Genomic DNA, 25245 nt, shown 5'->3' with positions numbered 1-25245 from the left:
ATGGTATTTCCAAGACAGGCTGTCACATCTCAGGGTCCCTCTGCTGACTTTCGACTTCGGCCACGCTTTCCTTCCCTCCGTGTGTTGTGGACATTTCTTCATGGTCTCCTGGTGTTGGTTGTGGGGAAATCTGAGACTATCCTGAGTTTCCCTCTTGTAATGACTTGTTTTTTCTCTGCCTGGACGCCTGAAAAATTCTTCATGCTTTGAAGTTCGGTAACTTAAACAGGTTACGTCTCTGTGTTGACCAACTATTTTTTTCTGGGATTATTCCTGGCGTCCTTTCCATTGGTAAATTCAGTCCGTCCTTTATTTAAGGGCAGCCCTTTCTGTACAATATCCCCAAATATCTTTTCTATTTCATTTGTATCGTTCTCTACTTTAAGGATATTAATTATTCTTACATTAGCTGATCTTTATTTATTTTTGTCTCTGTAATTGCTTTTCTCTGCACTGATTGTGACGGTTTCAAGCCTCTCCTTTGTGCCATTCTATTTTTAGCCTTGTTTGTTGCTGCTTCTAAATCATTTATTGGGTTAGTAATGGTCGCTAGTTCTCAGTTTGTCTTCCTGACCCTGCAATCTCTTTTTATCCCATTCAGTTTTATTATCCAGTCTTTGAAGATTGTAGTAACACCTTCTCTAAAACAGGATGCGCTAGGGAGGAATCTGCTTCTGTTTTCCGCTCAGGTTTTCTTCCAGACTGGACTCTTCCCCCATCTCTTTCACGCTTTGCTCCTCCCCCTGCACACACCCCCACACACCGTCTCCCTGCACCCACAGCATATTTGCAGAGTTGCTGTGCTATTCCTTTTCCATACTGCTTATGCTGACATGATGGCCCCATCCACACCCTCCATTAGCTGTGATATAAAGCCGATGAGTCACATCTGTCTTGTATTGTTCCCCAGATTGCCTCATGCATGTAAGTCTTGCCCTCATGCCTTCGGCATCCAGAGGACAAGAGCCACTCTTCACCCTCCTCTGCTCCCCATTGGGCATGCCACATGCAGGGGCTGTCTGAGTCCTAACTCCAATGACCACAGGTCAGGGCTGAACCAAGTTCTCAAGCCCTGAAAGACATTTTTATAATTACAGAGGACTCTCCACAGCTGTTCTGGGAGTTTATGAGGGGCAAAGCAAGAGAAAATGTGTTTAAATTACACAAGAGAAATTGAGGTTACTCAGAAAACATAACTTGCTAAATTCCAAGAATTCACCTGACACTAAATTTACAGGAGCAAAGAAGTTTGAGCTTATTTCAGTTGGGGAGGGGGGTTTGTTTTTCCCATCTCCTCTGGGTGCAGAGTTTGAGAAGCTTCCACACCTCACATCCAACCTGTTAGGGAACGTTATCTTGAACACCAACACTACGAGCGTTTAATAAACACCTACTCCGTGCTGGGCACTTGGTGTTTATCTTCCCTCTTAATCCTCTCAAAGCTATCCTACAAGTTGGTTTTCATCAGTTTCTTTTCACAGATGAGAATACTGAAGTACAGAGAAGTTAGGTAACTAGTCCAAGGACATAGACAGGTGAACTTCCCAGACAGGTACACAGACCACCCAGTCCCCCCAAAGCCTGACTTCTCCCACTGCCACCTCCCAAGTTGGCCTTCAAGAAGTGTGGGCAGTTTTAGAAGAGGCAAGGGAGATAGGATGGGGCGTGGAAGACAGAGATCAAGAAGTTCTGGGTGATGGAAGCAAAAAGGATGAAATGACAGAGGCAGAAGTGAGAGAGGGTCTGGGTCTGTCCCCAAAAGAACTGAAAGCAGGGACTTGAGCAGATACTTGCACACCCATGTTCACAGCAGCGTTATTCACATCAACCAAGGGGCGGAAGCCACCCAAGTGTCCATTGACAGACGAATGGATAAGCACGATGGGATCTCCATGTACAGCAGAATATTATTCAGCTTCAAAAGGAAGGAAATTCCGACACCTGCTACACATGGATGAACCTGGAAGACATTATGCTCAGTGAAATAGACCAGTCGCAAAAGGACAAATATTGTGTGATTCCACTTACGTGACCTAGAATAGTCAAACTCACAGAGACAGAAAGCAGAAGAGTGGGTGCCAGGGGTTCGGGGGTGGGGGGTAGGGACTTTTTTTTTTTTTTTTAGTAGGTACAGCATTTCTGTTTGAGAAGATGAAACGGTTCTGGGGATGGATGGTGGTGATGGTCGTAGAACACGTGATGCACTTAATGCCATTGAACTGTGCACTTAAAAATTGCTAAAATAGTAAATTTTATGTTATGTATATTTTATCACGATTTTTAAAATGCAACCCCACAAATTAGCTGGACCTGTCATGTTCTTTAAAAATTCAGGTTCCTCGGCCTCACCCTGGACTTGGGTGGGTGCCTAAAGTGTGCATTTTTTTTTTTTTTTTTTTGCAGTACGCGGGCCTCTCACTGTTGTGGCCTCTCCCGTTGAGGAGCACAGGCTCCGGATGCGCAGGCTCAGCAGCCATGGCTCACGGGCCCAGCCGCTCCGCGGCATGTGGGACCTTCCCGGACCGGGGCACGAACCCCTGCATCGGCAGGCAGACTCTCAACCACTGCGCCACCAGGGAAGCCCTTAAAGTGTGCCTTTTAAGAGAAGCACTCAAATGGTTCTCATGCTCTCTAGTTTAAGGACCACTGGCCAGGATGGAGACCTGACTAGTGACAGACAACCAGGCTGGAGGAGCGAGTGGAGGTGACAAGACTTCCCGAGTCCGGGGGGCTGTGCCCGGTACATTCACTCTTCCTGCTGGTCCAGGACCCCCTCCTGGGCAGCCGGCCATCTCTGGGAGAAGCCTGGGGGCAGCAGCTCCAGGGAGCCCCAGGGGCAGGGGTCTAACCCACGTCTCCCTCGCTGGCAGGGCCATTCCCTTGGAAAGAGAGACTCTGGGGACGGGGAGGGTCCAGCAGGTCACCTGGTTCCTCTTCCCATCACTGCCAGATTCCCTCGTACCCGTGACCCTCCCCTGTCTGGGTCCCAGCGTGGTTCACTGTTCACAGAGTTCCATCCACAGGGAAGTGTCCGCGGGAAGCGTCTGGGAGCGGGCGGACACTAGCTGTGGCAGCCTGAGGGCCGCGCTCACGTGAGCCAGAGCAAGTGGACTCACCTGGCTGCAGGGGAGCGCTGTCACCACTGCTTCTACTCCCCGTGGACCAGGCCCATCCCCTGCCCAGAACAGCCCCTTCTCAGTTATCAGGGATCCCAAACAGGAGGCCACTGCAAGGCCTCCCTCCGGAACCAGGGGCTGGGGGCCCCTCCCCGCCTCCCCTCTCCTCCCCGGGCCCCTGCCTCACTCTCTTTCTGTCTGTGCACCGGGGTTCTCTGCCTGCTGGGCAGCGTGGTTGACGAGTGGGTCCCCAGCACCCAGAGCACCCCAGCCCCACTTTCAGGGTTACTCTGCCTAGATCGGCCCACCACGGCCAAACCTGTGGACAGGCTCTGGGACCCCCGCTGCTGCCACATCCCAGGAACTGATGTAAGGAGGGGGGCCACTCCCAGACAAGCGGCGCTCCAAGGGTCCTGATCTGCATGCGACCCTGTGCTGAGCTCCCAGGCTCTCCCCCACCCACCCCGTCCTCCCAAATGGCTCCCACATCCCTGTCTCTGCAGAAGCTTTTCTGTCCAGAAGAGCAGAGCCGGGCAGGAGCAGGGCCAGAACACAAACCAGTCCTTCTGGCTCCGAGTCCTATAACCCAGTTCTGTCCCGCAGGCTGCTGTGAGATTTCTGTGTAAAGCGGAGGCTGGCTTTCAAATCTCCCCTAATGTGGTCCAGGCTTTCTTTCTTCTTTTCCCTGTAGTTCCTCTGTGATTAGACTAATCTGGGAGACTTCTTGTCCACATAGAAAGGGGATGATGTAGAGAGCCTTCCACCCAATAGAAGGAGAAGGAAGACACTCCTGAGACCCGGGGTGGGCACAGGCGGGCAGGGGAGGCATGAGGGTCCTGCCCTCCCCCACCACCACCGGGTTCCATTCAGGGGATGGAAGAAGTGTAAGTTAGGGGTAGAAACACCCAGAGAGTTCGGTGGGGGTCCCCATGCAGGAGTCACCCTCCTAGCTTCTTAGTATATGGACCCACGAATGGCAGGCCCCTTAGAAAAGCCCAGTGGTCCCCATGGGGCCACATCCAAAAAGGGACAGAGCAGCAGGTTAGGTGTCTGGAGAGGTGGTCCTGTGCTCTTGTCCCCCAGCTCCCTACGGCCTTGCTGAGGCATGTGGGGCTTCTCCAAGGTCCTGCCCCTCCCCCATGAAGCTCCAGGAGGGGCTGAGAGTGCTGCCTGGCAGATTTGCCAAGGAGCTGGAGCGGGCAAAGCAGCCACAAGGCTGCAGGGTGCCACACAGCCAGGCTGGGAAGGAGGTTTGGTCACGACCAGGACTCAGGCATCTTTGGGGCCAGGAGAGCTGAGGTGGGGGGCGCCTGGCCAGCCGGGGAGATGGCGCCGCCCCCCTAGGAGCAGCCCCAGGGCCTCACCTGGGACGGGGCAGGGGGACCTGCAAACAGAGGGCGGAGGGCAGACCCCCACTCTCCTACACCAGGAGGGTGCCCTCGGGCACCCTTGAGATAAGCAGTAACAGCCCCGATGTGCAGTTTCAGTGTTGAATTCATCACTCACCCAAGTGACTGTGAAAGAATACAAGACAGGTTGTTACAAACCAGCACCTCAGTTACCTTAAACGGGCAGGTTGGTTTGTTTCCTACTATTGGTTCTGCAGCATGGTCAGAATGAGAAAGTGGGCCAGTGCGTCCCCGGAATCTGGTATAGACAATAAGGTAGTTTACTTTTTTTTTCCTGTATATTTAAGTATATTATGTAAACATTACACATCTACAAACCTAAAGCTTTACACCTAGAAACTGAGAGCTACCCCAGTCTTGGTCAGAGACCCCTGGCCTGGAGCGTGGAGCTCAGTTCAGACAGGACTGGGCTGGGCACCAGGTCCCCTGAGCCCCCTCCCCAGGGGCCCAGCTCTGGCCTGCAGGGGGCTCTCCGTGGCCAGTGGGCTGAGTAAGGCGTCTCTCATCGTCAGACCCGCGCTGACCGGAGAATCAGCACCAACAGTCATGAGGGCAATGGTTCTGTTTAGACGTAACCGGACTTCACTGCAGGGGTTGAAAGAGTCTTCATCTGGCAGCATCCCGGCTGCCACAGTGGCCACCCCGCCAGGGCTCGTGGAGGGAGAGCGGGGCGGACGCAAGGTCAGGGTGGGGAAAGGAAAAGCCCCTGCTGGCCAGTGGGGGGCTCTGAGCCTGCCCCCAGCATCCACTGGCCCCGCCTTGCCTGCCCACTTCCACCCACAAACGGCATCGCCATGGAGACTGACAGCCACGCCCGCCCAAGCACCTCGGGGCGTTCATTTCCCAAGGGAAATGAACCTCGGATCCCCCTGACCTGCGCCTCCCTCCTGCCCCAACCCCCTCGGCAGCTGAGGTCCAGCTCACAGGCTCCCCAGCTGCTCCCGGTGGAGTCAACACACTCAGGGGACCTGGAGAGGAGCTGGGGCCCCGCCTCCAGGACAGCAGGGAAAGGGGAGGAGCTGGGTGGGACTCGGGGGACCCTGGGGACCAGGTGGCAGTTATACCATCACCGGGCAGGTTGGACTCTAGGATGAGAGGGGAAAGCATGGGTGAGGGTGGCCGCAGCAGCTCCCTGGCCGTCCCCATCCATAAAGAGGACAGTAGTCGAGGGGCGCTGGTGGCCCGGCGCCTTCTGTGGGGTGCTGCGCTCAACCATCTTGCTTTATTTAATCCTCATAACAAGGCTGCCAGGTGGGTGCTGTCACCCCCATTTCACAGGCTCCGAGAAATGACGCGTTTGCCCAAGAGGTCGTTAGCGGATGAGAGGTGCCTTTGTCTCCAAACATTGAGTCTTAATCACACTGTTGTGGGTCTTAAAAACATACATTTGTTCAGGACTTTGCAGCCTACAAAGCGCTCTCACACCAGTAGCCTGTCTGTTCTTCAAACAGTGCCCTGGGGAAGGTGGTGGCTGAGAGACCATGGCACGTTGGAGGCATCACAGGTGACCTGGCCTGAGCCCCGTCACTCTAAGCGTGGTCTGAGCACAGGCGTCTCCGAGCTGCTTGTCAGAAGTGCAGAGCCCCGGACCTGCTGAAACAGAACCTGTATCGTAAGGAGGTTCCCAGGTGATTCAACACATGTTCAGAATTGAGAAGCACCGACTTAGAGCATCTACCCCAAACCCCTCATCTCACAAGCGAGGAAACTGTAACCCAAAGAGGCAACGACTTGTCCAAAGTCACACAGCAAGCTGGAGGCCAAGCCAGGCCCAGACCTCTGCTTCGTACCAGGTAGTGTGGGGGACAAAGCCCCCAGGGCAATGCTCTTTCCCCCTCGACACCCATCCTCCCCTCTCCTATCCACCTCCCACTGCTCATTAAGCCAAGCCAGCTGAGCTCCAGTGTGACTGTCTGTAAGAAGGTCTGGCAAATCCTGAGGAAATTGCTGAAAAAAACAGAACTAAACTAAACGAAGCTTCCTGTTGAAGGCTGGTGGACCATCTTACCATGAGGATGGACCTTGGGAACCAAGTTCTTGGCCAGTATCACAGATCAGTAACTGGACTGGAGCCCTGCTCTGGCTTTCCTCCCAGAGAAGCACCCCAGTTTACCCACCTGAAAAGAGGCATCAGGGCCTCCCAGGATGCACAAAACTGCCCGAGTGAAAGGCCCGTCAACAGACAGGGCCCCATTATGTTTGCTTGTCGGGTTTAACTGTGGCTGCACCGCATTAGCTGCCTAAGCGGGATGTACGAAGCCATGGCACCCCGTGGGGTGGGGGGGCCACGACACGAGGCTGACTTCCTGGCCGAGGTGTGGGACTGGCTTTGTAAATCCCTCCCAGGGAGGTGACGTCACCGTGCCTACTTTTCCCCGAGCCCTTGGAGCACATTCTTTTCTGGGTACGAGTGAAACCAAACAGAAAGTCGCTGGCCAAGGGCAAGGGGTGAGAGGTTGGCCATCCAGTGCTGGGCGGGAGCTGCTGGCCCATGCGTGCTGCCATTGCCGAGGGGCTGTGTCATCCCGGAGCCCCTCCCCGGCCCCAGGGGCCAGCCCTGGGTCTCACACCCGCCCCAGCCAGGTGCCCCATGGGCTTGCTGGGAGGCCGACAGCTCAGGCCAGGTGACCGAGAGCGTTTCGGAGTTAGTGTCTCTGTTTCCCAGGGTGGACGCGCACATCACCACAAACTTGGTGTCTTAACACCAGCAATGCCTTCTCTCACAGTGTGGAGGTCAAAACTCCACAATCAAGGTCTGGGCAGGGTTGGTTCCTCCTGGAGGCTCTGTGGAGGAATCTGATCCGTGCTCCAGCCTCTGGGGGTCCTGGCATCCTGGGCTGGGGCTGCACCCCCCCCACCCTCTGCCATCTCCTCTGGTTCCATCTCCCTCTGTCTGTTCCTGGAAGGACACTCGTCATGGGCTCCAGGGCCCACCCAAAACGCAGCGTGACCTCATCTCAAGATCCTTACCTTAATTACATCTGCAAGGACTCTTTGCTCATATAAGGTCCCCTTCGTGGGTTCTGTGGTCAGGTCATGGACGCATCTCTTTTGGGGGATGCCACAGTGTCCCCCGACGACTGTGTGCTTCAGCAGCTCCGTCCACCCCAGACTGTCCCGTGCTGTGTGGCGGGTGGACGTGGAGGGAAAGCCCTCGGCTCAGCGTTGCAGGAAGGACCTCTGAGACTCAGCTCGGCCACTGAGTCCTGCAGTCCCTCTGGGCCCCATCCTCACAATGGGGGCGTTAACGGGGGCGGACACTTCACTCGGGAAACTGATGGACAGATCCCAAGAGATCAGGACAGGAAACCATTTTGTAGACTAAAGAACTAGGTAAATATGAAACAGGGTCATGAATCCATGTGCAAAAAGACAAGAGCAGAGGCAAAAACTGTCCAAGCCAGCCAGTGATCCAAAAAGTACTCACTCCTGGGCTTCCCTGGTGGCGCAGTGGTTGAGAGTCCACCTGCCGATGCAGGGGACACAGGTTCATGCCCCAGTCTAGGAGGATCCCACATGCCGCGGAGCGGCTGGGCCCGTGAGCCATGGCCGCTGAGCCTGCGCGTCCGGAGCCTGTGCTCCGCAACGGGAGAGGCCACAGCGGTGAGAGGCCCTCGTACCGCAAAAAAAAAAAAAAAGTACTCACTCCTGAGGGCCACCTGTGATTTCCCCTTGCAGACCTAGCAGCAAAACTCTTCATCCGGGACCACACATTTGCCTTCCACAGTTCTGCAGTCCCCAGCGTTCCCTGTGTCCTAAAAGGCCTCAGGTTTTGTCTCTATGTCACTTTGCCCACCCTCCCCAGCCCAAGCTCTGAGCTGAGGGCAATTGGAATGGTTTTATCTGGCTTAAGCAGAGTTCAGATGTCACCAGTTTCCAAGACACTGGGCTGGGGAACAGAGTCCTCCGTGACAGAAGCCAGGCCGCCCAGGGTCTCCTTGGGGCAGGAGGGGGCCAACACCAGCAGATGCGAAGTGTGCGGAGAGGCGCCTTTGGGAAGGAGTGAGACGAGCCCGGCCGCCTGGCCCTCCCCCTGCTTCCTCTGCAGCCGTGGTGGCCAGTGCAGAGCTAAGGCTGGAGGTGGCTTGAGAGTCAAGGTGTCTGGGGAGCCCCCAGTTCCTCCCCAGCTCCTTGTCACAACGGGCCCAGGTCCAGCTCCAACCCCAGCAGGGCCTCTGGGATGACAGTACCTCCTGGAAGGAGGGTGGGGGGGCAACACAGTGCCCAAAGAGGCCTCTGGCTGCAGGACGTCGTAAGAGGACACATGGAATGTCACTGGATGGGCGAACGCTCGCCGAGCCATTGTGATACCCAGGCCTACCGGTGACGCGCGGACCTTACAGTGAGCTGGGGGACGCAAGATGTGCTGAGTGGCACGAGGTGCGGGGGCAGCGGTACGTCCAGCTCAGGACACCTGTGGGGAGGGGCAGCGTGTGAGCTGGGCTGGGGGGCGTGGCCGTGACGGGGCTGCGTGCAGAGGGTGGGCAGCAGCCCCGCCAGGCAGACGGGCCACAGTGACCCCCCCGTGGCTCCCAGCTCAGGCCGGGTCAGTGCGAGATGACAGACCCTTTGGGAGCAGCCTGTAGCCCAGGGCCCCACTGAGCACAGACGCCGAGGCGCCGGCCTGCTTGTTACTGGGGCTCCTGATAAGAAGGCACCCAGACGGGCAGTCCGGGCTGAGGCGAGGGGCGACGCAGACCGGGCTCTGCCTCCCGGCAGGACCTCAGTCCAGCCCCAGGCCCGAGCATCCTGGCTCCCACAGGCACCCATCCGTGGCCTGGCCGGCTGCAGTCCAGCAGCTGAGAAGGGAAACACTGCCGGGGTGCCAGCTGCCCTGGGTGTGGCTGCCTATCTGCGGGCGCCAGCGGATGACGCATCCAATTATCAGGAGGCGGTGAGGGCTGCGGCTGGGGTTGGTGACTGTGAGACCCAGGGAAGTGCAGGGCCCACGGGGGGCGGGGGGGGGGCTGCTCACATGCCAGGCCTGCCAGCCCTGCACCTCCCACAGCAGGCCTGGGGCTGTGGCTCCACCTCACAAATGCCACGATTCTCCCAGCACAGGAACCCACTCTCAGACTCCCCTCAGGCTTGTCACCCAGCCCCACTGTCCCCCAAAGGGAGCAGCGACTTGGCCCCCGGGGTGTGGGAGGCCTTTGTGAGGCGGGATCACCAGGCCCCTCTGCTCTCAGCGGCCTCTTCCGACGAAGCAAGGGGTTGACCAGATGGTCTCTGAGACCCCCTCGACCTCTGATGTTCTGAGGTCCCCAAGGTCGGAATCACGACTGCTAGAGGAGAGGCGGGGCGGGGCGGGGCGGGGTGGGGCGGGTGGAGGGGGGAGCAGAACCAGGGGAGGGAGGGTCTGGAGGGGAGCGCAGGTAGACAGGAGGTGCTGCCGGGGGAGGGAAGGACGCTCTGATTATCATTAAGTTCCTGCAGTATACCAGGCACCAGGCTAGACGTTTGATAAATATTTTATACATATTTATGGTCACAAGAAGCCTGTGAGGTAGGTGTGACTAACCTCATGTTACAAAGGAGGAAACTGAGGCACAGAGAGGTCAAGTGGCTTGTTCAAGGTCACACAGCTAGCAGTGGCCCCCAAAGCCCCTGTTCTTGTTTCCCAGCTGCCTCCTGGGAAGGCCCTGGAGTCTGCGCTCCAGTGGCTTCCGGTCCTGCATAGCCATGTGCCTCCCCGCCCCCGCCCCCCAATCCTGAGGCTGGGGCTCCGCCCGAGCCCAAGTCCTATCGCAGGTTTGCAAAACATCACTGCTGGCCAGGGGGCAGGGCAGCTGGAAAGGCAGGTGCTGGGTTTGCCAGCGTGGGGAGCACAGAACTGGAATTTTGGGTTGGCAGAGGCGCGGGGCCCAAGCAGATCTAGTGCTGACAGCAGCCAGTTGGGCCGGGCTGGACCACAGCTGGGTTATTCATCACCTTCCCAGCCTCCCGGGCCGCCGCCCCACCCACCGCACCCAGGGAGACCAGAACTGCAGCTCTGAAAGGCTCTGAGCTTTGGGAGATGGAGCACACACCCTGGCCTTGCCCCTTGGCCCCCCGGCCCAGCCGCCTAGGACTCACCCAGGCTCCCCCTGCTCTCCAGGCCTCGGCACCCAGTCTTCTGCTTGTTCTCCCTCCACTGCCAGCCCTGCCCCCTCATCTGGGCTGAGCACAGCAGGGGCGGATGAACGGGCACAGGCGCCCCTCTTGTCCCAGCCTCGGGCATGGGGGGCCCGGTCACGTGCTCTCATCGCCTAATCAAGGTCCTTGAGAAGGGCTTGGGGCGTGGCCCCTGCGGTTCCCACCCCTCTGTTCTCCATACCCCCAGGGGGGGCCGGGAGCCTCTCTGCGGCCCCTCTGGACCCTCCGGGGAAAATGACCCTGGGCGACAGGGCTGCGGGCACCCACACCTAGGGTGGCGTGAGTTAACACCAGGAGTCAGGTCCAGGGTCTGTCCATTCCTACCCTGTTCCCCTGAGGGCAGCGAGGGTCCAGGATTCTGCGAGGGGTCAGCACAAAGTCCATTCATTCAGATCCTTGGGAAGATGACTTCCCAGATTGGTTTCTCCCAGGATGACCAGGCCAGGGCAGGCGGGGAGGGAATTCTGACTTCCTGATGCGGGTCTCCCTCAGGAAGTGCGAGGGCAGGTGGGCCCCTTGTGCTCCCTGGAGGCGTGGGAGGATGGGCTGGGGCCTCGGGTGCAGCCCCGGGGTATCCCTGACAGCAGGTGGTGAGACAAAGTTCGTGAGAGAAATCAGTGTTTAGAAAGGCAAAGGCTCGACCAGGCTGCACTCAGCGTCCATTATCCCAGAGACCTGGCTCTGGAGCAAGGGGGTGGACTCGGTTGGACCCAGTAAGCATTTACCGAGCGCCCAGTGTGTACCAGCGGTGTGGACGGTGGGGAAGGAGAAACGAGCAGCACACAGCCCCTGCCTCAGGCTAAGAAGGTGACGGGGACTGTAACACAGGTACAGCACCTGCTACAAAGTGTCCCAGGAGAGGGCACTGAATTCATTCACTGTCGGGGAGTTCCTCGGCAAGGATAAACCGGGTTGATGAGCTGACGGGTGGCAGGAGGCAGGGCTGGAGGGTCTTGTCCCCCTCGTTTCAGGCCTCTCAGTGGCCTCTCAATCCTCTTAGAATAAGATTCAAACCCCGGACAGAGGTCTAGAGGGTCTGGCACGATTCTGTGCTGGTGGCCTCTGTATTCACACATGGAAGCATCTGAAATGTGGCTGGTGTGTCTGAGGAGCTGACATTTTTAAATTTATTTTAAAAAAATTTTTAATTGAAGTATAGTTAATTTATAATGTGTTTCAGGTGTCCAGCAAAGTGATTCAGGTAGACATATATATATTCTTTTTCAGTTTGTTTTTCCTCATAGGTTATCACAAGATACGGAGTTCCCTGTGCTAGGCAGTAGGTCCTCATTGTTCACCTATTTTACGTATAGTGGTCTGTACCCGCTAATCCCACACTCCTAGTTCATCCTGCCCCCCCGGCCACACTTCATTTAGCTGTAATTGGTTCGTTCAGCACAGACACGGAACGTTCCCATCACCACCCAGAGCTGCGCAGGACAGAGCACCCTGCCCGCCTGTGTCCACCGGTGCGCACCTTCTCCTCCCCGCACCGAGGCCGCGCTGGTCTGGGGGCCCCGAGGACGTGCCAGGCTCATGGCCTTTACCCCGTGGTTCCCTCTGCCTGGGGCACCTTCCCCCACTGCTGAGATGGGTGGCCTGCGCGCCCCTCTCTGACCCCTCCCTAACCACCGCTCAGAGGGTGAGTGAGAGCGGACCCGGCCATCCATCACAGTTTTGTCCGTGGGGACTGGCCTGCCGCGTAGCCGTTTAGCACTCAGGGCGGACTTACGAGACAGCCTGAGTGAGCCGCACGCAGAGGAACGTATGTGCAAAGGCGCAGGGGAGGCATCGGCGCCGGGCGAGTCAGGCAGGGCTGGCAGGAAAGAAAATGAGAAGGGAGGCTAGTGAGAGGTGGGGCAGGGGCAGCGGGGTCCCCCAGGGAAGGCTCTACAGCTCCTGACTTGGGCTGCCACCGGGGATCCCACTAGCTGGCCGGGGACTCAGCTGGAAGAGACCAGGCAGCCGGAAAGCCCAAAGCTACCCGGGACAGGGAGGGGGCAGGTGAGGAAGGACTGGGCTTCGCAAGGGGTCCATCCAGGAAGCTACCGCTTCCAGCTCCGTTTGGGGTTCAGGTAGAGGTGGTCCCCTCACCTGAGGGGCTGGAAACAGCAAGGAGTAGCTTCAACGCTTAGAAGCAGCAGGAGCCCCAGAGGCATCGTCTCAGCCTTCACCCGAGCCAGTGTTCCTACCTGGCCCAGCTGTGCCTCCCTCACCTCTAGGAGGTGAGCTGGATAAAGACAGGAACTTCGTCTCTTTCGGCCTCATGTCCTAGCACGGGCCCTGCCTCGTGGGAGGGCCTCACGAAGTACTCATTGAATGAGTGAATCCATATTCCGCCTCTCGGAGAGCCCTGAGTTTTGAGAGTGGAATCTGGGTCCCAGGCAGTCTGCAGGGCAGGCAGCGGAGGCCAAGACCCCCATCCACACCCATCATCCCAATGTCTCTGAAGATGAAATTGACTCATCTTGTTTCCGAATCAAGTCAAAATTAACTTCTTCCGAGACGCCTTCCCTAGACCACCCCACACCCTCTAAACTCAAATCCACCCACACCCACTCGGGTGTTTTCGCCATCTAAAGGCATGCCATTCAGAGCCGCGCTCATCTCCGGGGCCTCTGTGACCTCTGTTCCTCACTTGGGGACTGTGACCCTCTCCTCTGGCCTGTTTCAGGGGCAGGGCCCCTAAGGGGTGGGGCTTGGGCAGGCAGGAGAGAGAGGTGGCAGGAAAAGCTGTGGCCCAGACCAATCTTCCCAGCCAGAACAAACCTCCCTGTGGCCCCAGACCTGTGGCTTGAGTCACCTTCCTTTCTTTCTCCCAGGTGGGGGGTCAGACTTGGTTCAGATCCCGGCTGCACCACTGACTTCCTGTTTCTGAGTGTGTTTTCTCATCTGCAAAACAATACCTCCTGGGGGGTTACTGGGAGATAAAATAGTGTCTGCAGAGTGGACGGACCGGTGGTGCCGGCCCTCCCTCCATCCACGTCCACATCCAGACTTTGTTTCACCTTGTCATTGGGGTAGGAGAGGCAAAGTCCAGAAGACCTGATTCAAGATTCTCCTGCTCTAAAAACCCCCATAACTGACAGCTGAATTATAGAGTGTTTGGGCTACAGTGGACTTGGGGAGCTATCAAGTCTACCTCCTTGCTTTACAGATTTGGTGGGGAGGATGAAGGAGGGCACCTGTCCAGCATCATGAATCGAGTTAGGGATACCGCTGGAACTGGATCCCAGGTGGCCTGGCTTTCGTGCCTTGTGATGGAAACAGATGCTGTTAAAAGGTTGGTCCATGGAAGGCTTTTAGCCACTGCTCGTCACAGGGGAATCTCAAGGAGGTAGCCTGGCACCGTCACCGAGTGCGCAGGTGCTGGATCCAGGCTGCCTGTGCTCGGCCCTGCCTCTGCCACTTACCAGCCTTGTGACCTTGGTGAGCCTGTTTCCTCACCCGAAAAAGAAAGATGTGGATGCTGGTACCCAACTCATAGGACGATTGCATTCAAATGAGATGGTCTAGGTAAAGGGCCCAGACTGTGCCTGATTTGTAGGAGCACAGCAAATACTTGCTGTGGCTGTCCATAGATCAAAACGTTAATATCAAAATAATAGAGAAGCATCTAGAAAAACTTCATATCTGGAAACCATTTTAAAGATAATCCGTTTCAACCCCCAGGGGCTAAGTATGGCCTATTATAGCAATATGGGCTACTCCTGTCACCTCCCTCAGGGCCCTTCTACATCCTAAAGGTGGCAAAATTATCATTATTTAAAGATGAAATGAACATTTATTATGGCTAGCATATTAGGTTGTATGCGCGCCAAATGCATGATACAATGGACTTGTGTTTTTATGTGCTGTCGTGTATACTTTATAAGATGTTGGGCCCCTTCTGTCATCGGTGTGCACTGTACTTTAAGGCCCATTTTGTAGGACTTTTATAACGGAGGCCAGATAGCGTGGAGGGGAGCGCACTGGCCCTGGAGACACCAGGCCCGACTGAAATGTAGGCTTTGCCACGTATTAACTGGTGACCACGGGCAAGCTACCTCCTCTTCGAGTCAGAAAACCGCAGAGGCTGGGCTGGGTGATGTCCAAGGCTCGGTCCAGCCCTGGCAGACTATGGCTCAAAGCAGAATCTTACAATCTGAAGTGATCATCAAGGTCTACAGGGGTTGAGCTTTGGTATCCACGACATCCTGTTGGTCGCATCTCCGGTTTATTTGACTCTAAGTTCTTAGGGACGTAACCCTCAATTATAAAACTATTTCTATTGAATCCACGATGTGCTTTACGATTTTCTTCTCTGCACGTGGCTCCCAGGAATGCATTACGGAGAACAGCTGGGCTCCTGCATATAACACCCACGTCTCAGGAAGCGAGCGAGTGACCATCATGTGGTCCCTGAGACCATCCCTGGGCTTCTCAAGTCTACCTCACAGAATTCCCCACAAGCATAGGTTCTGAGGGTCCCCTCCTCTGCAGAGCAGAAGGGCAAGCTGAAAGTGAAGGGTGTGAGCTGTGAGTGCCAACTACAAAGGACAGCAGAGGTGATGGCTGGAGGAGCCCGGAACACAAAGAAACTGACTGGACTGCACCGTCCGTTCAGCACTGGACGTCCAGCATGGGAACCCTGAGTTGTCAAGAAGTGCATAAATGTGCTCAGGGTCTTTTGCCAAAGGGGGAAAGGCAGGGGTGTGCTGCCCTTAGAAAGATTTCCATCAACATAGGTTTAAAATATTCAGTTCCTGTTACACACCAGATTCCCTGGCGCCGGCTACCTCGGGGACTGAGGACAATGCTACAAGAATGAAACATCACTACACACGCCCCAGGGAGTATGGGAGAATGCACACAACGTCCTAGGATAATAAGTCCACAGCCGGGTAGCTTTAAGGGGTAGGCTACCTTACGGTTTTTCAGTAAGGATCTGGGTAGGATTCAAATCAGACTTAATTTACCTTAAATTAGCTAGTCTTCATTTACTCATCCGTTAAAACATATTTTTTATTGAGCCCCGAAGATGTACCAGGCGCACCCATTTTAGGGGCTAAGTCTGGAGTTTCAGAGACACCCACTGTTCACCTGGTGTTTCCCCTGGCATGCCCATGCCCTGGGGGGTGGGTACTACTTTGTGGTTTTGCATCTCAAGTCTCATCCTGCTGTGGGCTTCAGGCCCTCACCCCCTCCCGGCAGGTTGGAAGCTGTCTTGGAGCAGAGAGCCTTTGGACCGGGCTGTGCTCCTTGCCGTCAACCTGGGAGCCCCCATCCACAGGGCCGGTCTCCGCAGTGACCTCTGCACGGAGGCAGAGGGGCATCTGGCTGTGCAGGGGGCCCAGTCGAGAAAGACTCCTTTTTCCTAGAGAGAAGTCTCCCTCAGTCCCGAGCTGAGCACGCACTCTATCCCTGAGCGCGCAGGACCGCCGGGACAGAGGGCGGCTCCCCGGCGGAGGCCTCACCTCGGCAGGTCGCGGGGAGAGGGAAGGGGGACAAAGGAAGAGAGAGCACGGTCCAGGCTCGGGACTTGAAGCCCTGCCCCCAGAGCGCCCGGCCCTCAGCTTAGCGCCCGGGGCTCCGCTGGAGCGGCCGCGGCGGGGAGGGGACCGCGCCGGGCGGGGCGGTATATCCAGCGCGGCGAAGGGCGGGCCCGCCAGTGCCTGGGCCAGGACGCGCCGGGTGGAAGTGCCGGGAGCAGCAGCCAGGAGCCGTCACGCGCGTGGCCGTCGCTCTATGGGCACAGGGAGCCTCTGAGCACGAGAAGACCCCGCTGCCGCCCCGCACGTCGCGCGCCCCGCACCTCGCACCTTGCCGCTCGCTTTCCGGGCCCGCGCCCCGCGCCGCCATGAACCACTCGCCGCTCAAGACCGCCCTGGCCTACGAATGCTTCCAGGACCAGGACAACTCGACGCTGGCCCTGCCGTCGGACCTGAAGATAAAGACCGGCACGTCGGGCCAGCAGCGCGTGCAGGAGCAGGTGATGATGACCGTCAAGAGGCAGAAGCCCAAGACTTCCCAGTCGTCCACCCCGAGCCACTCCAACCGAGGTAAAGGCCGGATGCGCGCGTGGCCGGGCGGCGGGGCGCGGGGCGCGCGCAGACCCCAGCAGCGCTCCCCTCCGCCGCCGGGTCTACTGTGCAGCCGCCGCTCGGCGGCGCGCTCACGGTGTTGGGGGCTGGGGGCGCGGTGGGAGACGCAGTCAGGGCCGTTCTCCGGGCCCAGGGCTTTCTCTTCCCCGGCCTGGTCCGGGGAACTGTCTCCGCGTCCTGTCTTACCCGGTCGCCCGGGGTCGTGCGCCTCCCTCACCCCGCCCCATCTTGCCCGGACTTAGCTGCGGGATCTCAGTGGCTGGGGGGGTCCGGAGGGAGGGCGGTGCGTGGCTGCCCGACGGGCAGGGAGTCACGGAGACCCGAGTGGAGGCCCAGGAGGGGCGGGCGGCCGGGGATGTGGCGCAGGGAGCAGACAAGCCCTTGTGACTGCGCGGCGTGGTAGCGGGAGCCTCGCATCTGGAAGAGGCATGTGTGGTTCCAAGGTTGCCCCGGGCCAGTGCGGACCCTGGGGACTGAGGCCGGGAAGGGGACCAGGATGCCCTCTTTCCCGTGGCTGAGAGAAACCCACTTTCCCACGGGATTCGCCCTGCCCCACTCAGCTTGCCTAGAAACAAGTGTCTTAGGGGCAACTAGGGAATTCTGTGGCCAAGGTTGGGAATCCCCGCCCTCGACCCCCCGCCTTGCTGGGCCCTCGTGGTGGGCACTTGTCCATCTAGGTGCCGGCCTGGCCAGCCCTCTCCCCTCCACGGTAAGCTCCCCCACCTGGGGGCGGCCAGGAGAAAGGGGTAGGACCCCTGAAACGCAAGGAGGAAGGTATGGTACCTGACAGGGCCCTTTGCGGAGGATTTTTAGACCAAACGCTTTCATACAAACAATTCCCAGTGAGAATTACACAGAAATCAGGGCGCCTTCTATTTATTTATTTAAATGCTAATAAAGACGCTGCAGACTGCAAACCAGTACAGGTCATCCAAGATTTATTTATTGAAAAAAAGAGATATATTGATCAAGTCAGGTGTTCATGAGAGAGCGGGGAGAATGAGGGTAGTAAAGGGGGGGGACAAAGGAGATGAATCCTCACCGATTCTCCCACACACGCGCGCGTACGCGCGCGCGCACACACACACACACACACCAGCTCACGATTTCAACCTCTGTGCCCCCGCCCAAGTGGCCCCCGTGTAGAGCTGAGGGGGAGAAAGTGGCTGGCGGAGGACTCCCCTGCACCCCAAACCCAAAGGTCTGTGCGGTTGTGCCCCTTACCCTGGCCTGGGCTCCCTACTCCTCTCCTTCCAGACCCCCACTCAAGGTCACAGCCTCCAGAGCACTTGCCCCCTTCCCTTTTGTTTGGTGCCTTGGTAGCTGCTTCCAGCCTTATTTGGAAGTAGGTTTGGGAAACAAAGTGCCCTTCCTGGCCACAGCCCAGTCACAGCTCAAGCCAACCTCCTCTCTCCCTTGCTGCAGACTCACCTGTCCCCATCCCACTCCCGCTCCGTCCCTGGCCTGAGCTTGAGGCTCGCAGCTCCAGAAAAGTCTCAGACCAGCCCCAGTGCCCCAGACACCCCCTCTGATTCCCCCATGGGGCGCTGGCTGGGCACTGTGCCCCTGGCCTCTCTCTTTGTGGGTGACACATCCATCCCTCTTCCCTCCACTTCTCCATCCCAAGGTCCTCCGGGGGCGTCAGCAGGCAGGGGCGGACTCTGATGGCTAGTGCATCCCTCTCTGAGGGCTGACCCTGGAGGCATGTCCCCTCTACCCCTGGCTCTGACCAGTTTCCCCAGCGGCACTGTAGCTGGGAGAGGCCGTCAGGCCACCTGCAGCTGGTGTTTCTGGTTTATCCGGCTTTGTCTCTTCGCCAGCGCCGCCCAGGCGTCCCCCGTTTGCTCTGTGACTGCCTCTCCCCGCTTTGGTCCTTCTCTGTCCTGTTGGTTTCACTCCATGTGTCTGCTCTGGTCCCCGGAGGGGTGATTGGCGGCTGTGAAAGGACCACGCCCCAGGCCATCCCCCTCGCCCCCTGCACAGACTCGAATTCTCTTTCAGTTGCCCGAGAGAGAAGAGCAGGTCTCTCTGGGGTCTTTGATTCTCCTGGGCCCCCACCCTGAAGAAGGCCAGGTGCGCCCCACTGACCGCAGAGGAGCTGCCTCTCCCTGTAGCCCTGTAGGACAGTCAGGGGTCAGCCACCCAAGATTCTGGCAGTAGGAGTGTCTTTTGTTCGGAGCCAGCCCGTAGGGCTGCCTTCCATCCTGTCAGGGAGGGGCCTTGAGCCGCCGAGGGCTGGGTGTGGGACCGCGTGGGAGAAGCCTGGCATGAACGCCCGTCTCTGCCGTGCCCTCCCCAAAACACGGGCCCAGACGCATGGCCCACCCTGTCAGGCAGTCCCCAGTTAGGGAGGGGTTCTCTGGGGCCTGGAGACCCTGCAGGAGGAGGCTGCTCGGGACCCACCCACCCATCTTCTCCTGAATGGGGCCCCTGAGCGTTGCTGCCTACGCTTCCCGAGGGTCCCCGTGGGCAGCGGGAGGAACCCGGGGACGTGGCTGCCCAGCCGGAGATCAGGGCTGGGAAACATGACCTCCTTGCGGCGGGCAGGGAGCCGCTGCGGGGTGGACCGTGGGGTGAGGGACTGGTGTGCTGTCGTCTGGCCCGAGCGGAGACACTGCCATTTTCATGCCCTTAATGCTCCGCTTGGAATCTCTTCCTAAAGCTGAACCCAAATCTCCTCTGATCCAAGTCCGAAGCCGCTGCTGCCACACGCACGCACACACACTCACACAGACACACACGCGCGCACACATACACTCATACATACGCACACACACACACACACACACACAGCTCGGTGGAACCAGCTGCCTTCCACACATCACTCCAGGGAGTCCTAACCCACGCGCTCTGCCCACTGCCCCGGGAGCCATCGTCAGCCTTGGGCCCGAAGGTTCTGTCTCCATTCTTCTCAGAAGCACCATTTCCCACCTGTGATGGTCAGAGGTGGGGGTGGGGTGTGCTGGGCAGGTGTCCTGCTCCCCGGGGCCCTCCTGGGGGCAGGCTTGTGCCCAGGGGAGCCAAGACCCTGTCTTAGGACCCCGCTGGCCGGCTCCCTGGATTCATGGGGGGCTGTGTCTCGGCGTGACCCTCCACCCGGGGAGGTTCTGCTGTCTCTACTCTCCTGGAGGGTGTCCTGCCCTGACCACAGGCTGGGCACAGGTGTCCCTTCTGGGGTTATTTCCTCGGGACCAAAACTGAGACGGGAGGAGGTACGTGGTGTCTGTGCTTAGGCCTGCCCCAGCAGGGAAACATCTTAGTTAAACTTCAAGCAGACCAGTTCTCATTTCTTCACAATGCCTCCTCTAGGAGCTGAGGGCTTAGCCAGAATTTCCACCGGCCTGTTACAACACATGCAAAAATGCCGAGTATTCCAGGGTGTTTCCGCCCGCCCCCCCCCCCACCGTCCTGCTCCTTTGCTAAGCTCGTTGACAGAGATTAGAAAACAAATAAACAAAACGAAAGAAATTCCTCTCCCCACACCCGGAATTGTAAATATCAATAAGCCACTTGTCCTAGGTTTAAAACTCTGGGAGCTACTTCTGCGATAGGGGTATGACCCGTAGAAGTTATGTGATGTTTGAACAAAACAAAATGGAAGACTGTTTTCCGTGGAAGGTAGCCTCATGTGAGGCTCTCTGTAGGCACACGCCACACAGGCACGCATGTATGCACATGTATACCTGCCGCTGTGCACACACACACACGTGTCCTCACGCACACGCGCATTCACACGCGGCCCGCCTCGCGGCGCTTGTGCAGCGGCAGGAGTCCCGCTGGTGTCAGGAGGCTTGAGTTCTCTCTGATCTGTTGCCAGCTGCTGTGTGATCTCGGGCAAGTGGCTGCCCCTCTCTGGGTCTGTGCAACTGTAAGAGGTGGGGTGAGATCATCTCCAGATATTTCACTGGAAATAGATGGATAACTCACTGCCTCTGCAGACGGTTTCCCCAGACCGTCTGCAGCTGCAAAAAAAGCTCCTCCCCTCAAGACACGGCCCTCACGGTTTCCTTCCAGGAAGCATCAGATCCCCAAAAAACATCCCCCAAAGCACTGTCCTTAAGCATGGTCACACGTCGGAAGAGTCTGGGAATTTCCGGCCCCCAGAGGTTCCGGTTCAGTTAGTATGGGGACAGCGCGGGCGTGTGGACTTTTAAGGGCTCCCAGGCGGTTCTGAGATGCAGCAAAGTTCAAGAATCCTCGTTCTGGCCCTCACCCGCCCTCACACAGAGACCCCCTGTGGGAACCACCCCCGTCACAGGCACACACCTCTACACACACACACAGGGACGGGCATCTAGTGTGGTAGTTGCTGGTGACGATGCTTTAACCTGGACCCCCTCGGGGGGCTGAGCCCAGGCCCCAGCACGCTTCTGCCCTCAGTCCAGCACGTAGGCTTAGTGGTGGCCACACACAGGTCGTGAGGAGGAGAAGCAGGTTTCCAGCAGAGCTGGGTTTGGACACACCCCGGTGTGCTTTGGTGTTTCCGTTCTGTACGCGTGCCCAGGAAAGGGCAACGACTGCGCCAGCGTGTCAGGTGGGGTTGAGCTGAACTCCTCCCGTCCAGGACAGGGCGGCGTGTCCACGAGCACCCCACTGGCCTGGATGGAGGGCAGAACATCCCCTGCGATGTTCGAGGGGCAGGAGCTGGGCTGCGGGACAGTCTGGGGTCCCAGACATCTCCGTGCCCTCTTCCGACAGTTCTCCTTATTGTCTAACTTAAATTCCTCTTGCTGTGGGCCTCACCCTGCTGGGCACCCTGGATGGGACCGATTTAGGGGGTGAAGTAAAGGCGTTTCTGAGGCCGAGAGACAGTGGGCTTCCTTTCTGAAGCTTTTTGTGCTAAGGAGCAGATGTAAGTGCAGAAGTAGCTAGAAGAGGCAGGAGCCTTGTGAGACGCAGGTTCCCTCTCTGGGAGGGCCTGTGGCTAGCAGGGACGGGGGTGTGGGGAGACTGGGGTGGAGGAGAGGCGTTTCGGGCAACCTCTGCCCCTGGGGCAGTCCTTTGGCCAGGCTGGCCAGTGTCCCGAGGGCCTTCTCCAGGTGAGTCTGGTCCTGGGTCGGGGTGGGTGGAGAACGCCCCCAGCAGACACACACAGAGAATGTACAGCACAGACTGTGTCGAGCAGGTATACCGAGTGCTGACACGGCTCCGAGGGAGAGTTGGGGTGCCGGGGTGGGAGGTGGGTCTTCTCCAGGAGGAGCTGGTTTTGTGCAGGGTTTGGGCTCCAGGGAGAGGCTTGGCTGAGAAGAAGAGCAGGAATGTTTCAGGCGTGGCGGGTGTGACCCATGGAAAGCTTGGGGGTGGAAGGATGAGTCATACCTGCGAAGGTTCACCCATCCCAGTGGGGAAGGAATCCCGGGGGTCCTGACAAAGGGCTGCCCAGTGACACAGGGAGAGTCAGGCCGCCGTGCAAGGCCAAAGGGAAGGGGCACCGGGGTGCTGCCGTGTGCGGGGTGGGTTTTCTGAGATGGCTTGTCACCCGGAGCAATGACCCACAGTGAGGCTTGCAGCGTAGGGAGCGGCCGGCCATGCTGGCCCACAGGTAAGGCAGACCTTTGCTCTCTGACCCCGGGCTTCTGTGGGGGGGCAGATGCCTCGAGGCAGACACACAGTTGGGCCACGCGGAAAGGCCCATGGGCCCTTCCATCGACAACAGCGGGTGCAGTGCTTCCCGGGAGGTGGGGTGACTGTGGGGCAAACTGGTGCTGGGACCCCCCCTCCCTTCCCACCTCTGGACCAAGAATCCTCCCTGAGCATATAGCCTTGGGCGTTCTGGCTCCAGTCTCTCCCCAGTTCACCGACCCGCCAGGGACCTCTTTGGGTGGGAGGGGGGCCTGGTTGAGTGGAGGCAAGGACCCCAGTCCCCTGCTGCGGTTATGGGAACACTGAGCCTCAAGGCACCAGAGCTGGGCAGGGGGGCCGTACCTCACCGTACCCTGCACTGAGAGGACAGGCAGCCTGGGGCACGGGGACCAGGTGGGGGTCATCAGGAAAGGCTTCCTAGAAGTGACGTCCAGTGAGGTCAAGGGGCCAGTGGAGAAGTGCAGGTCATCAGAGCTGTCCCATCACTCTCAGTGAGAAGCTCCATGTTCTTCCTGCTGAACTTGACTTTCAGAGGGTGGTACTTCCCAACCAGACCCCCCAGGGTCAGGAGAGGGAGCGCGCGCTTCTGCTGTGGGAGTAACAGTCTCACAGACGGCTCGCCTCCCGCCTGCACCCCTTCGGGTATCTGGCACACTGCAAGGTGTGACTGCAAGTGTGTGAGGTGTCTGGACTCCCCACCCTCGAAACCTCGGCCCAAGGGCAGCTGCCTCCTGCCAGAGAAGCAGTGCTGGCTGGTGTGATGGCAGCCACATTCTCACAAGGAGGCCAAGCCAAGCAGCTCATGGTAGGAGTCAGGCAGTTTGACCCCCAGTTGCAGGTGATCTTGGGGAGATGCCTTCAGGAGCTGCCTGGAAGGGCCTGGAGGCCTTGGCCCAACCAGAAGTGAGAGTTACAACCCACACCTGTCATCACCACAGTGCCCCCTGGGCCACAGGGACTGGCCTTGGAATGATAAGGTACTCCAGAGGTCATCTGCCTCCACGGCAGAGAACTCCCCACCTGTCACACAGTGGAGAATGAGAGGGAGGCAGGCAGGTGCAGGGTGTCGGGGAGGATATGCTTCACCCGATGACCAAGAGGGCGAGTGACATCACTGCTGACAGACTCCCTCCCGAGCAGGGCGGAGGCTCTGTGGGAGCCTGCCCTCCACGGAGCCTCCTGGAGACGCCTCTCCCATAACTCTGTGTCTGTCACCACCCCAGATTTTTCATCCAAAGCAGCTGGCTGACCCACGCTTGCCCTTGGGTGAGAAATCCCTGCCCAGGTGAGCCCTGCCTTGGCCTGCCCTGGAAGGGATGTCAGGAGTGGGCTGGACGGAGGGGAGATGGACGGGACGCTGGCTGTCGGCCACCGGGGTTCCTGGCTGCAGCCCCTTTTCTCGGTGAGAGCGAGCTCTGGGCGTCCACGCCCATGAGATTGCCTCCAGACTCCTCCTGACAAAGGCAGCTTTTCCAGAGCTTCCGGAGAAAGGAAGAGGCACGAGCTGCCTGCATTCAGCAGGGAGCTTGGAGCAATTCAGAGCCTCAGGGGCGTCCCTTCTGGAGCCAGGCCTGGGCCTGGGGCTTTCTGGGGTGGGGACACCTCTGGGGGACCCTGAGGCAGGCAGCAAAGGAGGTGGTGATGTAGCCTTTGATGCCCAAACTTCTTCCTTGCTGAGCCCTGTCTCTAGAGAAGAGAGGTCAGGCTTCTCTGAATGCCCAGACACAAGTCACCGTAATCACACAACCACGGGACCTTGAGGTCCAGAGAAGCCAAACCCCTCTGTCTGTAGAAGAGGAAGCCAAGGCCAAGAGAAGGCAAGTGCTTTGCCCAAATGCCGGAGCCAGGACCAATTCCAGCACCACTAGGCGCCCAGGACAGGGGGTCTGTGCCACAGCCGGCAGCCCCAGTGGCCAGTTGATCCTCCGTGATGGGGGGCATGGAGAATCAGGGACACTGCCCCTCCTGTGAGCTGTTGGGGGTCACCTGGCTCTGGACAGAGGAGGTGGCACCAGGCAGGGACACCTGCCACAACCCAAAGCTGCCCCTCTGCTCTGTCTTCTTCCCCCAGCTCAGATGCTCCAGCGCTCACCCCCAAAGGCTTGGGAGTCTGAGGGAGCACAGCCGATGGGGAGGGGTGAATTGAGCCAGGTGGGATCCCGGCCGGACCCTTCCCCTGATGCTGGGTCAGCCCCCTCTCCCTGGATCGACTTTCCCCAGGGGCCATCGCTTAGTAAGAGTATAGGACCACCCTTGCTCCGGATGCCCAGGCCATGGGGCCATGGTTCCTAGTCTAGGAAACGGGGCACCAGGCAGGATGTGACCTGGGGTACGGACAGCAGGACAGCCTCTTGGGCGGGGCCCGGTTGCAGCTTTTGAACTTGGGTTTACAGACGGTTGCGATTCAGTGGCTGTGGCCGAGGAAGGAAGGCAGACTCGGCACGGGACATGGTGTGAGCAAAGCCCCAGGCAGGTCACTGTCAGCCTCGCTTCAAGGGCAGCAGGACAGCGGGAAGAATTGGGCTGTCCTTTCGGGTTCCCCAGCCATCCGGTGAAGGAGCCTAGCGTCCAGGCTGCCTTCTGAAATCCAAAGCCACTTTACCCTTAATAAGAGTAATGACGCTCTGTCCTCCCCGGAGCCTGTCATCTGTGGGCCCCCAAGCACTCGGAAGACAGTTCATTAATCCTCACCGGGCCTTTGAGGTTGGTGGCCGCTCCCCCTGCAGCAGCTGGGGCACCTGGGAGATGCAGGAGGGGGCGGAAGGCTGGGCTCGGGGACCAGAGTCCCGCGTGGCGTCGGCCCCGGACCCTGCGGAGCTGCCCTGCGGCCCTGAGGCTTGGAGCTGCCACGTGGAGCTCCGGGCTGTCATCCATGAGTGGGAAGGCCATCCTTGTGGAACTCGGAGTTGTGATTCCCTG

General features: G+C 58.4%; 1 protein-coding gene and 1 long non-coding RNA gene across 4 annotated transcripts in view; one reads left to right on the top strand and one right to left on the bottom strand.

Annotated features, from left to right (window-relative positions):
* Window positions 1-5439: 5439 nt before the first annotated feature.
* LOC149750403 (uncharacterized) lies at window positions 5440-16245 on the bottom strand. The gene is made up of 3 exons (XR_016391538.1): window positions 13464-16245; window positions 7496-12476; window positions 5440-6115 (listed from the first exon to the last, which is right to left on the bottom strand). It is a non-coding gene; the product is annotated as an uncharacterized LOC149750403 (long non-coding RNA).
* A 62-nt stretch (window positions 16246-16307) lies between these two features.
* The window catches only part of PKP1 (plakophilin 1), a 52068-nt gene continuing 43130 nt past the window's right edge, over window positions 16308-25245 (top strand). For 2 of the 3 annotated variants that reach the window (XM_089904982.1, XM_022561999.3), the window contains exon 1: window positions 16308-16701. In XM_089904982.1, the coding sequence (XP_089761108.1) occupies window positions 16500-16701 (202 nt within the window). In that variant the 5' untranslated portion in view covers window positions 16308-16499. Of the gene's footprint in view, window positions 16702-22256; window positions 22286-23549; window positions 23612-25245 lie in introns of those variants that run through there. The other variant, XM_089905019.1, reaches the window with a different exon arrangement.

This window comes from Delphinapterus leucas, chromosome 1, assembly GCF_059928025.1.
Source record: "Delphinapterus leucas isolate spDelLeu-1000000601 "Yukka" chromosome 1, BTC_Dleu_Yukka2, whole genome shotgun sequence".
Taxonomy (NCBI): domain Eukaryota; kingdom Metazoa; phylum Chordata; class Mammalia; order Artiodactyla; family Monodontidae; genus Delphinapterus; species Delphinapterus leucas.
The sequence above is the reverse complement of the archived record's forward strand: the minus strand, read 5'-3'. Positions and strand labels throughout refer to the sequence as shown.